Source organism: Cervus canadensis, chromosome 6 (assembly GCF_019320065.1).
Source record: "Cervus canadensis isolate Bull #8, Minnesota chromosome 6, ASM1932006v1, whole genome shotgun sequence".
NCBI lineage: Eukaryota > Metazoa > Chordata > Mammalia > Artiodactyla > Cervidae > Cervus > Cervus canadensis.
In genome coordinates this window covers 23,912,700-23,928,559 of record NC_057391.1, presented here as the reverse complement: position 1 = coordinate 23,928,559, position 15,860 = coordinate 23,912,700, and the positions used below count along the sequence as shown (strand labels likewise).

Sequence of the window (15,860 nt, the reverse complement as noted above, 5' to 3'; positions counted from 1 at the left end):
TGTTCATGGGATTTTCCCACCAAGAATCCTGGAGTGGGTTGTCATGCCCTCCTCCAGGGGATCTTTCTGACTCAAGGATTGAACTCTGCCTGTGTTTCCTGCATTGCAGGCAGATTCTTTACCATTGAGCCATGAAGGAAGGCTTCAATTCTATCCACCCTCTTGGAAAAACAATCCAGTGATGTCTGGCAGTTGCCCTTTATTTCTCATCACAGACGACATGGTAGCCCTGGATTGCATTATGCTGCATTATGCCTGCTGCAACCTTCATGTATTGTTCTATGTTCTGGTCCTGTGCCCCCAAAACCAATAGTGCCTCCTCAAATAGAGAAAATCTCCTTGCCATTTCCTGTGTTGTAAAACTCTTTGGTTCTTCAGTCACTTCTTCCTTTTGTCTCTCTTCATCCTTTCCCTGGGCCTCCAGTTCCATCAGGTCTTCATCAGTTAGCTCCTTGTGTTGGAGAGCAAGTTCCACCATTGCTTGGTGCTTCTTAGCAGTACCAACGACATTACCTCTGCTTTTACATTTGCTTTCGGACATGCTGGGCTTGAAAGATTCTGTACTACTCTACTCTGTACAGTAAATACACAAAGGCACAGCCACTTCTAGAGGATTACGCACAAGGCAATGTACACAGACAAGTGGGCTAACTTACATGACTGCACATACAAACACATGTTCCCATCTTTGAAAGCTCACAACATGAAGGATCGTATGTAGGGGACTTACTGTAGTGTAACTTACAGGGAAACTCGTTTGCTTCTCTGGCATGCAAAATCAGTTAATAAATCATTTCCCAAAAAAATGCTATGCAAAATGTCTCAAAAGATAGTTGTAAACCTGTTTCAAAGAAGTCAGTGAGTGTTACATTGATTGATAAAAACAGATGAACATAATTTTTATAGAGAATACAATTAATCCAGAATGTCAGTGAGCTGGCATCTTTCCTAAAGGTGTAGCAAAGGTGTAGGCTGTGAGAAGACAGAGAACTTGGATAGAGGAGTCAAAGGTCAGATGTGATTTGGGGGAGCTCATTATTTAGACTTTGTTGGTTCTAAAAGTTCCTGTTGTATCAGGTTGTGGGCTCATTCATGGATCATATATTATTAACAAAACTCCTCCAATGTCCTGAAGCTGCCAAAGTCAGTCATTTAGAAAGAACAAGACATAGTGCAGTAATATCCCCATAGGGTCACATAGTGCAATAATATCCCCATAGGGTCACATAGTGCAGTAATATCCCCATAGGGTCACATAGTGCAATAATATCCCCATAGGGTCACATAGTGTAGTAATATCCCCAGAGGGTCACATACCAAACGGTCCAAGGCCTAGTCAGGACCTGAAGAGGTAAAAGCCTGAATTAGGAGCGTTGCGGTGATAGAGGGGGATAAAAGAATTATGAGTGAACGATCTGGCAGAGGTTAGAAGGGCTGGGTTCTACAGATTGTGAGCCAGTCCGTGTATCACATTTTACAAATGTGAACTGTTACAATTCTCAACAATAGCTGAAAATATCCATCTTACATTTGCAAGATAGTTTTGGGCATCAGTGGTAACTGATTGTTCTCTAGATCCATGAGGAAATGACTTCAGCTGGAACAAACTATCAGGGGCAAGGAGGATAGTGTACGAGAAAGAACAACCTGTGGGAGTCGTTAGATCTGGGTCCCACTCCGGTTCTTCCACCCTGCCACCCACTACCAACGTGGCCTCAGTTTTTGTTTTTCTAATTATTGCTGCACCTCACAGGGCAGCTTGCCGGATCCTAGTTCTCTAACCAGAAATCCAACCCCATGCCCCCTTGTGGAAGCAAGGGATCTCAACCACTGGACCATCAGGGAAGTCCTTGGTGAAAGAAAGAGAGAGAGAGAGGAAGGAAGGAAGAAAGAAAAAAAGAAAGAAATTCTACTGCTTCTTACTTTGTGAAGAAGTTGTAAGGGTCATATGAGGTCATGTCTGAGGCAAAATGCAAAGCCATCTATTTAGTTCTCTAGAAAACCTAAGGGCTTCCCTGGTGGCTCAGGCAGAAAAGACCCTAAATCACCACATTTGTATGAATTGGAAGAAAAGTCACTTCCTCTCAGGTATGTTAAGTCTCTTCCAGTTTGTACAGTTTGCCAAGCAGACCATGGATTAGGTTTCACTCTCTACTTGTCCCCTCAGCTGGCCACCCTTGAGCAGAGCATAACCTTTAGAATCATTTCTGTAAGAACTACACTACATAACATAATGAGGAAGTATTCACTATATTTGCCAAATACCCTTAGTAGACTAGACCTCATTGTGTTCTCTGGGTCAGGGTAAACGGATGCTAAGTTCTGCATACATTTGAGCACTCTGGGATTTAATGAAGGTCCGTGTTTAGATATCAGGTCATCTCAAATAATGTTTCCAGTTCTGAAAAAAATGACCCCCCTCAAACCAAGACTTCTGTGTATCTGGAGGGTATGTGAGTGACAAAAACTCTGGGGAAAAAAACCTAATACTTATTTGGCACATAAGCAGAGTTAGATTCCTTATTAGTAAGACATTGTTTAGCATTCTTTCCCTTCTTTTGTTTCTGTCTCCCATCCTAAGAAACTCCTCACAACTGGAAATCTTCCAGCCCAAGGCTGACCTGCATTCTTATATGCAGCCAACTGTCACTAAAGAGTAACACTTGCAATTTCACAATTTGCTTAATTTGCAAGTAACACTTGTGAAAATGAGGGGGAAATTCCCTTGTCCACAGTGTAGAAAGAACTCTGACCACCACTAATTCTTTTAAACCAGTGGTTCTCAACCATATCACCAGATCTAATCTTTTATAGCAAAACATGTGTTATGCCCCACTTACTATCCTGTAGTGCAATTCACAGATAAAATAACACATGCACACTCATCAACTTAGGCAATGCGCCTTCAGAGTCTGAGCACTCAGAATCATTGCTCTAACAATTCTTTCCTTTCTCTCCTGCATTATCAGTTTTTCCTCTCTGCTTGGTCTTTATTATCAATAAGCAAGCTGTTATTTTTCCTGTCTCAAAAAAAAAAAAAAAAAAAAGCAACAAAGTAGAACACCGACCTTCTTTTGACACTCAGTCTTCTCCAGTCTCATGGCTTTATATACCTAGTCCTATGCTTATGTCTACTAGTTGTTCATAGAACCATTCAACTTTAGTTTCTTCAACATTACTGGTCGGGGCATAGACTGGGATTACTGTGATATTGAATGGTTTGCCTTGTAAACAAACAGAGATCATTCTGTTGTTTTTGAGATTGCATCCAAGTACTGCATTTCAGACTCTTTCGTTGACTATGAGAGCTACTCCATTTCTCCTATGGGATTCCTGCCCACAGTGGTATATATAATGGTCATATGAGTTAAACTCACCCATCCCAGTCCATTTTAGTTCACTGGTTCCTAAAATGTCGATGTTCACTCTTGCCATCTCCTGTTTGACCACTTCCGATTTGCCTTGATTCACGGACCTAACATTCCAGGTTCCTATGCAATATTGCTCTTTACAGCATTGGACTTTACTTATATCACCAGTCACATCCACAAATGCGTGTTGTTTTTGCTTTGGCTCCATCTCTTCATTCTTCCTGGAGTTATTTCTTCACTGACCTCCCATAGCATATTGGGAACCTACTGACCTGGGGAGTTCATTTTTCAATGTCCTATCTTTTTGCCTTTTCTTACTATTCATGGGGTTCTCAAGGCAAGAATACTGAAGTGGTTTGCCATTCCCTTCTCCAGTGGACCATGTTTTGTCAGACCTCTCCACCATGACCCGTCCCTCTTGGGTGGCCCTACATGACATGGCTCATAGCTTCACTGAGTTAGACAAGGCTGTGGTCCATGTGATCAGTTTGGTTAGTTTTCTGTGACTGTGATCAGATTCTCAGAGGGCACAAACAGAACCTTGTGTGCACCAGGACCCAGGAGAAAGGAGCAGTGACCCCATAAGAGACTGACCCAGACTTGCCCGTGAGTGTCCAGGAGTCTCCAGTGGAGGCGTGGGGTGATGGTGGCCTGCTGCAGCATCGGGGGCAGAGTACAGCAGTGCATGCATGGGACCTTTTGAAGGAGGTCACCATTATCTTCGTTATCTCCACCATAGTTAGTAACGATAATCACAAAGGCTAATACTTTTACCCTTTTACATGCAGTGCATTGTATAATATTCATATCATCCTTATGAAGAGCTACAGAAGATGTGAAAACTGTAGCCTAGAAGAGGAAAAAATAAGAATAAAAACCTGTCCAGGGCTTCCCTTGTGGCTCAGTGATAAAGAATCTGCCTGCCAATACAGGAGACACAGGTTTGATTCCTGGTCTGGGAAGATCCCACATTCTGTGGAGCTAAGCTTGTGTTCCACAACTATTGAGCCTCTGCTCTAGAGCCCAGGAGCTGCAATTACTGAGCCCATGAGCTGCAACTACTGAGTCCCACAGGCCTAGAGCCCTCTGCTCTGCAAGAAGAGAAACTAACTACAATGAGAAGCTAATGCACTGCAACTAGAGAGTAGCCCTTGCTCATTGCAACTAGAGAAAAGCCAGCACAGCAAGGAAGACCCAGCACAGCCCCCAAAATAAATACATTAATTAAATAAAGTTTACAAACCTGTCCAGCCTAACGGTCATACTTAGACCACAGACATAGATCTTTTCTTCATGTTGAATCAAGGGTTAATTTCAAATCCCTAATGCTGCTGCTGCTGCTGCTGCTGCTAAGTCGCTTCAGTCGTGTCCGACTCTGTGCGACCCCACAGACAGCAGCCCGCTAGGCTCCTCTGTCCCTGGGATTCTCCAGGCAAGGACACTGGAGTGGGTTGCCATTTCCTTCTCCCTCAAATCCCTAATAGTAACCAATTATAAAGAAGCAGGGAGCTTTCCCAATAGCTCAGTGGTAAAGAATCCGCCTGCTAACGCAGGAGACGTGGGTTCAATCCCTGGAGGGAGAAGATCCCCTGGGGCAGAGCATGGCAACCCACTCCAGTATTCTTGCTTGGAGAATCCTATGGATACAGGAGCCTGGCAGGCTACAGTCCATTAGGTCGCAAAGAGTCTGACATGACTTAACACTCATAAAGAAACAAATGGTGTATATAGTTGGATGTTTTATCTCTGCTGACTCCAGACAGCTATTGGGCTCAGCAGAAGCACTTTTACTTCACCTTCATGTCAGAATGAAAGGGCAGAACAGACACCAAAGACGGATAGCATGAGCAAATTGTGAGGGTGAAATGCAGTAAGTGCCCAGCATGAAGTAAGTGCTCCACAATAGTTTGTTGCTGTTATTATTAGGCTTCCCCCATGGCTAAGTGGGTAAAGAATCCGCCTGCAATTGTGACAGGAGACCTGGGTTCGATCCCTGGGTCAGGAAGATCCCTTAGAGAAGGAAATGGCAACCCGCTCCAGTATTCTTGCCTGAAAAATCCCATGGACAGAGGAGCCTGGCAGGCTGCAGTCCAAAGGGTTGAAAAGAGTCAGACATGACTGAGTGACTAAGCATGCATGCTGTTATTACTATTATTGTGAATCAACATCGGCAGTGTAGAATTCAGCCTGATAGACTTTGCAGATCACAGAAGCTGTTCCAAGACCACCATTTGAGAACTCCTGCCTGAAAGACACAGCAAATCATCCTCCTAAAGTTCTCTGTTTATGTCTAGAGAGGATTTTCATACTGTTTAATGAGCTCCAGGATGCTCTAAAAATATTATCTCATGATGTCACTTTCAGCTAAAGAAATGAGTAGAATCAACACTGTAACCTCCTGACTTTACTCACCAAGGCTATAGGGGCTAACAGTTGCTATGGATACTCTCTTATCTAGGACTAAATCATCAGGTTTCCAAAACCTGACATGAATTTATTGGCTGAGGGTTGGAAACAGGAAGTGGAGAATGGAGGGCTGGGATAGGCTTCATAGATAAAGATATGTAAACAATCATCATTGACTCAAATAGCCAAATCTTCTCATGGAGTCACGATACAGTTCTAAAGTGCAAAAAGCAAAATAACCATGTTGGAGGGAGGAACCAAATACAGTCCAAAGATTTTGAGATTTCAGAAATGACAAGGTAAGTTGAAAGGAAATACATGTAGAAAATATAAGGAAATGACTGAAATTTAAGGGCAAGGTCAGGTTGCTATAAACCACAGGATAGTGGGTATAACTCAGAAGTGGAACAATTGATTGGGTAGATAAAACCATTTGCAGTTTCCCAGACTGGAGACATTTCCTGTCTTAGATGTCTGGATCTGTTTCAATATCCAAGTAGCCTGGCGTTGGGGGTATAGTGGTGAGCATAGCTGCCTTCCTAGTAGCTTGACTTCAAAGTGTTCATGGGAGCGGAAAGGACAATTGGCTGTGTGTTTATTCAGTGCTAGGCAAGGGGAGTGGGAGTGGAAATGGGTGTAGGAAGTAAGTCTGGGTTTAAGAGCACAGAAGCCGCTAGAGGATAACCGTTTTTCTCCAGACCAGCATCCAGGGTACTTTTCAGAGAACAGGAAAACCTGGGAGGGAAAAAATTGGAAACCAAGAAGACACAAGCATCTCTGATGCTATCTAGGTATGTAGGTAAGTCACAGTGTTATTGGGCATTCCAGGGGAAGACATGAGAAATTCTTTTTTTTAAAAATTAAAAAAATTTGAGGGAACTTCCTGGTGGTCCAGTTAATAAGACTTCATGTTTTCGCTATGGAAGGCTTGGGTTTGATCCCTGGTTGGGGAACTAAGATCCCATAAGCTGTGCAGCATGGTTTAAAAAAATTTTTTTTTTAAAAATATTTGTAACTTTATAGAAATGTTGCAACAATAATACAAGGAACTTCTAAATACCCTTTTCTAGTCACAATATTTAAAATTTTTCTTTCCCTCATTAAACTTTTCTTCTTTCTTTTTCTGTAAACACACATGCACATACATACATATGATCCACGTTTTTTTTTTGGCCACACTACCTGGCTTATGGGATCTTAGTTCCCCCTACCGAAGGTTGAACTCAGGCCCTATCCGGTGAGACCGTGGAGTCTTAACCACTGGACCCCAGGGAAGTCCCCATATGATCTTTATTTGGAATCTTGGAGAGTAAGTTGCTTGTATCATGACCCTGTGCAATATTTTAGGATTCATTTTCTAAGAACAAAGATATCTTCTTTGACAACTGTAGTATAAATTTGAAGTTCCACATATCAAACACTGACATAGCACTCCTATCTACTCCATTGACAATATTCTTGTATTATCAATTGTCTCAAAAGTGTTCTTTATAGCAATATTTTTTTCTGGTAGGGAAGGTCTCTCTTTGATAGGGGCATGAGGCTGGCATAGCAGGACAAAGGCACATACTCCTTCTCTCAGCCTCTTTAGGATCTTTATTAGTAGGGGAACTCTGATGCTCATTTGTTTGGTTTACTTTGGTTTCATTCTTAATCCCTATCCTCCTTAAAGACTATAAAAACTAATCAGCAGGAAATACCCAAGTGCTAAGAAATCTATAGTAGTAGAAAGGATTTGACTTGACAAGATGCAGTTTTAGCAAGGGGAAATTTGGCTCCCTCCCTCCAGTCTCCCCTCCCCAATCTCCCTTCCATATCAGCCTCAGTTTAGGAGCGAAAATGAACTATAGTACTTTTTCTATTCCTTTTGATCTTTTGGGGGGAAGGTGGGTAGCTGGGAGAATAATAAATACTTGAATGAGCAAAAATTAATTTGGGAAAAAAAATTAGGGAGTTGGTCTCCTATGGTAATTCTAGTCTTTTACTGAGAATAAGTTTCTAAAAGAATTTCTCTCAAGGAAAAAGTGACACTGTATTCATCTTTTTACCTATTCTTTTTGGTGACTTGGAACTAATTTCTGTTTAAAAGTCAATTGATGCCAACCTTCCCCCCTGATTCCCCATATGTGACCCAATTATAGAACAGCTTCCCTGGTCATCTGGCAGTACTGCATGATCCACACATTATTCCACAGCAACAGGGAATGAATGAGAGGGCAGGAGAATGGGAAAAGAGTGAGAAAGGATCTCCGCCTTGGGTGAGGGATGGATAATGTGGAGAAGAGGGAGGAGAAGACCCCAAAGACTATGCTTTCGGGGTTTTGGGGAGTTTAGGATCTCTACTGGAGCCAAGTTTCATCTCAAAGTCAGTCCTCTGTTTCCCTTCTTCCCACCAGGCAAAATGAAGCTGACTCTGGTGCAGATCTTCTTCATGATGTTGTTGCTGCTGCTGGGCCTAGGGGTGGGCCTGGGTGTGGGACTCCAGATGGCAGCAGCCGTCCTGGAGGAAAGTGACCAGCTACTGGATGAGTTTCTGTCCAGTGACTCACAGGACAAAGTTGAGGCCACTAAGGAAGGACTGGACAGCCGAAGCATGGAAACCCTGCTGGTTAGCAACAAAGAAGTGGTGCAACCAGAAGACACCATCACCAGTGAAGATGAAGTTGGCGGAGACAGGATGCTCAGAGCTGAGGTTCTTTTAGAGAACAACAAAGACTATCTTAGGTCTGACATGATGGATAGGGAATGCAATGCCCTGATGGCACCGAAGTTGAAGTCAAAAGACCACGCATGCATACCCCAATACATATTTATCCATGAGGAACTAGATGCAGTCAAAGCTGTCTGTAAGAGTCCTGCTGTTGCCTGTGATCTCAAGGGAGGCAAATGCCACAAAAGCCCCCGTCCTTTTGATTTGACATTCTGCAAGTTATCCAAATCAGGCCAAGTGATTCCTCACTGTAATTATGTAACTTTTATTCTTGAAAAGTACATTCTTATGTCCTGTAGTGACATGAAAGTCCAGATAACATCTGAATCATGAAGTAACTTTTCTTCACCTTCTCACTTTTGTCTTCCTTTCACTTCTTTTCCTTACTGTTCTCATCCTTAAGTATTCTGCAAAGAAGGGTTTGGCAAGAGAAGCTGGACTATTCTGATAAATACAAAAATATAAATCTTCTTTCCCTAGGGTTCAGCCGACTTGTATTTTGTTCCTAGGATTAGAGGTGGCACAAGATGGTGATGATGTCTGATCTTTGTAGGTTCTGTCTCTTGGAGTCTATCCCTTGTCCTGGAAAAAGATAAGACAGTCTCTTTTATGATCTTGGTCATTAGGCTGTTCCCTGGTCTGGAGGCCTTTAGATGTGGAGTACAAGAGTTTAATGCATCCTTACCCATGTCCTTCCCAGCTAGCCACCATGAGCTTCTAGAGCACTCACATAAACCTCCTGGGCTTCCCAAGAAGCACTTCTCTGCCGTAGATGCAAATTAAAATGACTCTACCTGTGACTGTATTTGAAAAACCATATGGACCAAGTTTCTTTTCCTGACCCCTGATTGTAGGTGTACCACCTTGGTGCAGTGTTATTGTTGGTGCAGACCGAGATCAAACATGTTCTGGGGCAAAGACAGCATTCATTTTTCTGACCCTTCTCAACTCTTCCCCCTCCCATCTTTTGCTACCTGTCATTTTGCATCTTCTCTTCCCTCGCTTTGTTTCTCCCTCACCCCCAGCCACTTTCTCCTAGTCTTGTTTTCCTCTTCTTTGGGGGCTCTCCCTATTCTTTCTATGAATCCTTTTAGAAATTCATTCAGCCAACACTGATCTCTTATGCCATGCCAGGTAAGCAGATGCTGGTCTTATAAAGAGTTTGGCATAGGGGTTTAGAGGGAGGGTGGGTCAGGAGAGTGATGAGAATAGAGAACTATTTTTTAAAACTATGTCCAATAAGTAGAATAATGCTCACATTAGATGCTCAACAGAAGTAGAATGAATGGGATTGGAGGGAATTTTATGCTCACTCAGTACCTCTTTCTTTTTTTTTTTTGTTCTGAAAAACAAGAAAGTTGGTGAAAGAATATTTTCAGCAGAAAAGGGACTGGATCTACTCAGAGAAGAAATGCTATGGAGTTGAATAAATAGAGGGTGTAAGTGGTTGCCCCAGCCTATTTCCTCTGAACTCAGATCTATTAAGAAATAGTTTAGACAGGCAGGGGTACAGAAGAGATCTTCAAAAATGGCAATAAGGATTCACTATGTGACTTGATTTTGAGATTTCCTTTCCTTAGGGTTTTTTCTGCTTTAGCCTTCTAGGCAGTAACACACTCGAGTCAGGGACATCCATAAATGGGAGACTGGAGGAAGGAAAAGTTTGTCTTACTCTGCCTGGCTTTTCTTTTCCTGTTCTTTCATCATTTAGTCCCTAATTTCCCTTATCCTTCCTGTTCTTACAGGCAAGCAACCACTTAAATGCTTTGCCTCTAGTCTCTGCTCAGATTCCCCTATTTCAATATTTCCCTTATACTTTTGACTCACCTCTCCTGGCAGTGACCTCTCATGAGCAGTGTTGTTAGGCAGGAAGTGTGACTACAGCTGTGGGCTGCCCTGACCTTTCAGAGGTGGGTTGAGGAGTGGCAAGAGGCAAGGCCCTGGGCAAGGCAGATTTCTACCCTTCCTGATGGAGGATGTCTTTCAGGAGAAATAGACAAAAGATGATTTAAGACAAGGGAGAAAAAAGAGAAGTGGATGTGAGAGAGGAAAGAAGAGGGGCTATCAGAGAAAATCATTCCAATTTTAGTATATATGCTGCCGAAGCGAGCACAGAGAAAATCAGTCATCCAGTAGGTAAACCAAAAACACTGAAGATTGGGAATGGAATGGGAAAGATTCCAAGTTTGACGTCTTGACCATAAGACAAAGGATCCATTGTGTGGGGTGAACTATTAGGAGACTGGAATTGGCAAGAAACGGAAGCCAATATGTTTTCATTCACAGATGAGACTACATCCTCTCATAGGTTCCCACCAGCTTCTCTCCTTAAGCGTGTCCACACTCCAATGAGTACCTCTATCACCCTCTTTTGGTCTTCACTTCAGACAAATCTCAGTGGTTAGGTTTTTATCTGACTATAGAAACTATTTCAGGAAGTTCAGTTCAGTTTCCTATTTCAGGAAAGCAATTTACAAAGCCTTCTGCAGGCTCCTAGTGGCTTAAGCAGGAAAACATAGCTTGGTAGGTGTAACGGGTTGATAAGATGTGGGAACTTCACTCACCAGAAATAGAAAATTAATTCCCTTGTGGCTCAGCTGGTAAAGAATTTGCCTGCAATGTGGAAGACCTGGGTTCAATCCCTGGGTTAGGAAGATTCCCTGGAGAAGGGAAAGGCTACCCATTCCAGTATTCTGGCCTGGAGAATTCCATGGACTGTATAGTCCATGGGGTCACAAAGAGTCAGACACAACTGAGCGACTTTCACACACATAGCTCAAATGATGCCTGATTCATAGAACTTCCACAAAGTCTTCTGGCTTCAACGTATCTCCCACTTTGCTTTTCCAGGGTATATGCTTACTTAGCCCATATAACAGGCTCTCAAAGCTTTTCCCAATGTTCCTAAATCCCCAAAGCTCTGAAAACTGAACGGTTTTCTTTCAAAGTGGTTCCCAAACTCAGTGAGATGTAAGTCTGCCTGAACTGACTATGTTAGTATAATTATTATCTTTATTTATTCTCTATAATGGCTTCCCCGGCAGCTCAGTGGTAAAGAATCCACCTGCCAACACAGGAGAGGCAGGTTCGATCTCTGGACCAGGAAAATCCCCTGGTGAAGGAACTGGCAATCCACTCCAGTATTCCTGTCTGGGAAATCCCATGGACAGAAGAGCTTGGTGGGCTGCAGTTCGCGGGGTCGCTAAAATTCGGACACAGCTTACCGACTAAACAACAACAATGACTATTACACATTTCACTGAGGAAATATCAAAATGTCTGATTATGAATACTACCTCAGATAAACTCTTCTGGGGATGCATAAGTACCATATCTTATACCCCCACACAATGTTGCTTTTTAAAATCCTAAAAATTCTGTTTCAAAATGCATTGGCCCTATAAGTTTCAGGTAAGGGATTGGGACCTATATATACTCTTTAGTTAGCCCTTAATTAATCTGAGTATTTAGTGAGACCATAAGCATTTTTGTGAAGACAACTCTGTTATGAATTTCTTCTATATTTTCAATACATTTATTGATCAATGGTTACCTGCTTACTGATTATCCAATACCTCCTCAGAAGTTATAGAAATTGTATGAAACATAGAATCATGTAAGACAAGCAAGTTTTCTGACTTCTATCAAATGTTGCACACGCAAATAAAAAGACCTGAGTGGCTTAATTCATGTTCCTGAGGACTCTATGTGAATTCTTTTAAGACAAGCAGGAAAGAAACTACCATTGTATGATGGGCACTGTATACTATGTACTGTCCATGCTTGGTTTTATGTAGTTCTTGTAAGGAGGTGGTATTTTATTAGTTCCACTTGGCAGGTAATAAGCAACAGTCTCAGAGAGTCCAAGTTTACCTGGATGAAGGTCACCCAACTCATAAATGGCTGATCTGTAATTTGAATGGAGGATTCTTGCTTATAGAGATGGTTTGGGAGGTTCTGGGTTAAACAGAATTAAGTAGGTTTCTTTTATGCAGTTGGCATAACCTATATATTAACATGACTTATGACTCTCTAATAGGCAGAGATCATATTCATCATTTCTAAATTTTTTTCATCATGAAATTCCTCCCTTCTGAAATGGCAACCCAATCCAGTATTCTTGCCTGGAAAATTCCATGGGCAGAGGATCCTGGCAGGCTATAGTCCATGGGATTGCAAATAGTCGGACACGACCGAGCACACACAGTCTTCAGCAGCTTCTAGAACTAGTGTTTCTAGTTGAGAAAAGTTGTTACAGACTTTTCAAAGCCCTTCACCTGACTTTGTTCATCTAATACACTTATCATGGGGACTACCTTAAAGATTCATATCTATGTAAGATTATAAAGTAATCTACTCAGATTATTAACTAATTCATATAGCAAGGAAGAAAAGAGTCAGCTCAGCTCTTGCTTCTGAGAACTTCAGGTTCCTTATTTGTAAAATGAGGTCATGATAGTACCTACTTCAGGGTTGTTATGAGAATGCTATGAGCTTAAATGGCCTTTAGTAGAGCTCCATGACTGGCAGCTGCTTTTGGTGGTGATGTTGCTGGACTCACTGCTTGTGGAAAGCACAAGCATTTTAACAACATTCTTCTGGAAGCAGTGCTGTGATACAACATGCAATCCATTAGCTCCAGTTTCTGTTCTGATCACATTGGCTAGTATGTGAATATGTGGCGTCTTGAACTCCTCGAATTCCATCCCTTGGTGGCCATTTAATTTACATACTTGGGGCCAGTGCAGTCCTCAGACCTGAGTGGACAGGACCGTGATCTGGAGCCTAGCCCCTGAAGGGTCCCCTATACTTTGAACTGCCTTTTACTTAGGAAGTTCCCCTCTGGTGTCTGGGACTGACTGGGGCCAGCAGTGCCATCTGAATCAGGTATCCTGAGCTTGGGCTGGGACTTCTGTGGGCCCAAGTCCTACTTCTCCCCTTCGGGACACTGCTCCCTTACCCCATGTGTGTGGCCAACCAGCTGCCCCATAGAAGTTCACCTATGGACTCAAGCCAGGCCCTGTTTCCAGGAGGGTGCCTGGTAAGTAGACAGTTTCTTCTGGCTGGTGTGGTATTTCTCTTGTGGGATCACACAGCAGTGGGTCACCAGAATGGTGCTGACAAATTGATTTTTCATGACTCAAATATATCCTGGACACAGAATGAATTTAGGACTCTGGGTTACCAATGGTCACTATTCACCCTTGGGCTTGAGTGCCTAGATATGAGGCTTCCCCAGGACCCACGTTCATACTGCTCTGCTTCTTCTATCTACAGCAGTTGAGGATGAGGGGCTACATACACGTGTCCCTACACTGTGAGCTCCCCACGGCTCCACCCAGGGTGGACCCCACCCCTTTGCAGGCTCCACACCATATGAGGCATGGCAGGCTGCTCCTATCGCCTGTAAAGACTTTTGAGATCATTGCTCTGCAGTGCCAGTGGGGCACTTCAGATCAATGCCCTGTCTTGCCTCTGATTAACAGGTGATGACATGTTCTCTTAACCTGTGCAAGCTGAAGTATGGTCATTCCTTGTGTGAATGGGATTGCTCTTTCGCTCTGCCTTGCCTGTCCTCCTGGATGGTGGCAATGTGTGGAAGGCAGGAGTATGGTGTGGTCAGTTATGAAGGAGGTGGCATTCCAGGAATGTGGTCATCATGGCCTAAAGAGTTCAAGAGAATTGTACACCTGAAACTAATATACTATTGTAAGTCAATTGTGCTCCAATTAAAAAAAAAAAGAAAACTTTAGAAATTCTTAAGTCAGTTCTCAAAAAAAAAAAAAAAAAGGGCAGTTCAGGAGAAGATGTGGTTAGAAGATGTGTTGTTTTTTGTTTACACTATAAAACTCCAGATGGCAAATTTCACATGGCCAGAAATTTATTCTCATTTTCCTGTCTACTCTTGGTGCTATGGTCTGAATATGTATCCCCTCCAGAATCACATGTTGGAATCCTGAGGCCCCATGTGATGGTGTGAGCAGGTGGGACCTTTGGGAGGGAATTAGGACGTGGAGCCTTATAAATGGGGTTAATGCTTCTGCAAAAGAGATCCCCCCGAGCTCTGCCCTGACCATGTTGGCACCCTGATCTTGGACTTCCAGCCTCCAGAACCGTGAGAAACAAATTTCTATCATTCATAAGATACCCAGTCTGTGGTATTTTGTCTTAACAGTATAAACTGGACTAAGTAAGACACTGCCTACATTTGTGGTCATTATCAACACAGTAGAGTAACAAAGTAACCTTTGATAGAGTCCCTGGAGCTGTTATTCACAGGCACCACAGTGAATCAATCAGTGCCATGAGTCATGATGCAGCCAGTGTGAAATAAGTGGCATTGCGGAAACTGCAGAAAGAGGAAGATCTGCACGATTCCAATCAGACAGCTTTTGAAGAGTTGTAGCATTGTGCTACCTTTTTCATGTGGTGGGAGATGATGAAATTATCCAGGAATAATGCCTCTGACAATAAATAACATGAACAAATATCTCCTAGATCTAACAGGAAGAGACGGTGCCCAGACAGTAACAAAAGTCTGTACGTGCACTGACTGGACAATCAGCAAATAAGCAAGCAGTTAGTAGCAGTTTCTTAGTAGGACTAAGTAGTAGTCCTCTACCCATAATTCTAAACCATCAATGATAAGTCACTGTACTTCACTTGGGCCTATGACTTTTATAATATATTTAAAAGTCAAATCGTTTATATAGATAGGGGCCACGTTAGTCATCATTCTTCAAAAAAAAAAAAAAAGAAAAGAAAATTGGCCAGGGTCACACACCTTAGAAACAACTCTGCCTACGGTCAAATAAGATAACATCTCTGTATCATGTCCTTGCCTGGCTCTTGACTCTAACTCTGCCCCACTCTGGAAGTATAAGTTGAACTTATACTTCCATTACCAGAGTACAGAACGGACCCATCTCTCTATATCCTTTGCATAATTTGGTATTATTTTATTTTAATCTCTGAGAGTTAATAGGCAAAATAAGGCATCTCATTATCATTGAACTTTGTATACCTTTTTTTAAACAGGCCACACCTAAGTCAATTCTTAACGCCTCAGCCTCTCCTCTTCCCAGAGATTCTCTCCACTTCCTGATACCAGTGCTCATAAACTTTCTTTTTGCATACAGATCCTGTTACTCTGTAAACATAAATGTAAAACCCTTTAAGTTTAAATGGATTATTCATAATGGCTGCGTAGTATCATCAATCACGCCTTCAGGGTGCTGAATCTGGCTTCATTTAGGAAGATACACAGAGGAAACACAGTTCAGAAATTTCTCCTGGAGGAAAATCACACCAGCAAGCTCAGGCTGTGCAAGGGCCACGGATCATTCACCCGCCTTCAGTCTTGCCACCTGCCC

At 42.5% G+C, this 15,860-nt stretch overlaps 1 protein-coding gene across 2 annotated transcripts; it reads left to right on the top strand.

Annotated features, from left to right (window-relative positions):
• The first annotated feature begins 6,469 nt into the window (after positions 1 to 6,469).
• Positions 6,470 to 8,972, top strand: RNASE10 (ribonuclease A family member 10 (inactive)). Of its 2 annotated transcripts, none has more exons than XM_043471340.1 (2): positions 6,470 to 6,568; positions 8,174 to 8,972. In XM_043471340.1, the coding sequence occupies exon 2, from the start codon at positions 8,179 to 8,181 to the stop codon at positions 8,818 to 8,820; it is 642 nt and encodes a 213-aa protein (XP_043327275.1). In that variant the 5' UTR covers positions 6,470 to 6,568; positions 8,174 to 8,178; the 3' UTR covers positions 8,821 to 8,972. The 2 variants fall into 2 exon arrangements, with proteins under 2 accessions (XP_043327275.1, XP_043327274.1); XM_043471339.1 differs by having other exon boundaries at positions 6,483 to 6,576.
• The last annotated feature ends 6,888 nt before the right edge of the window (positions 8,973 to 15,860 follow it).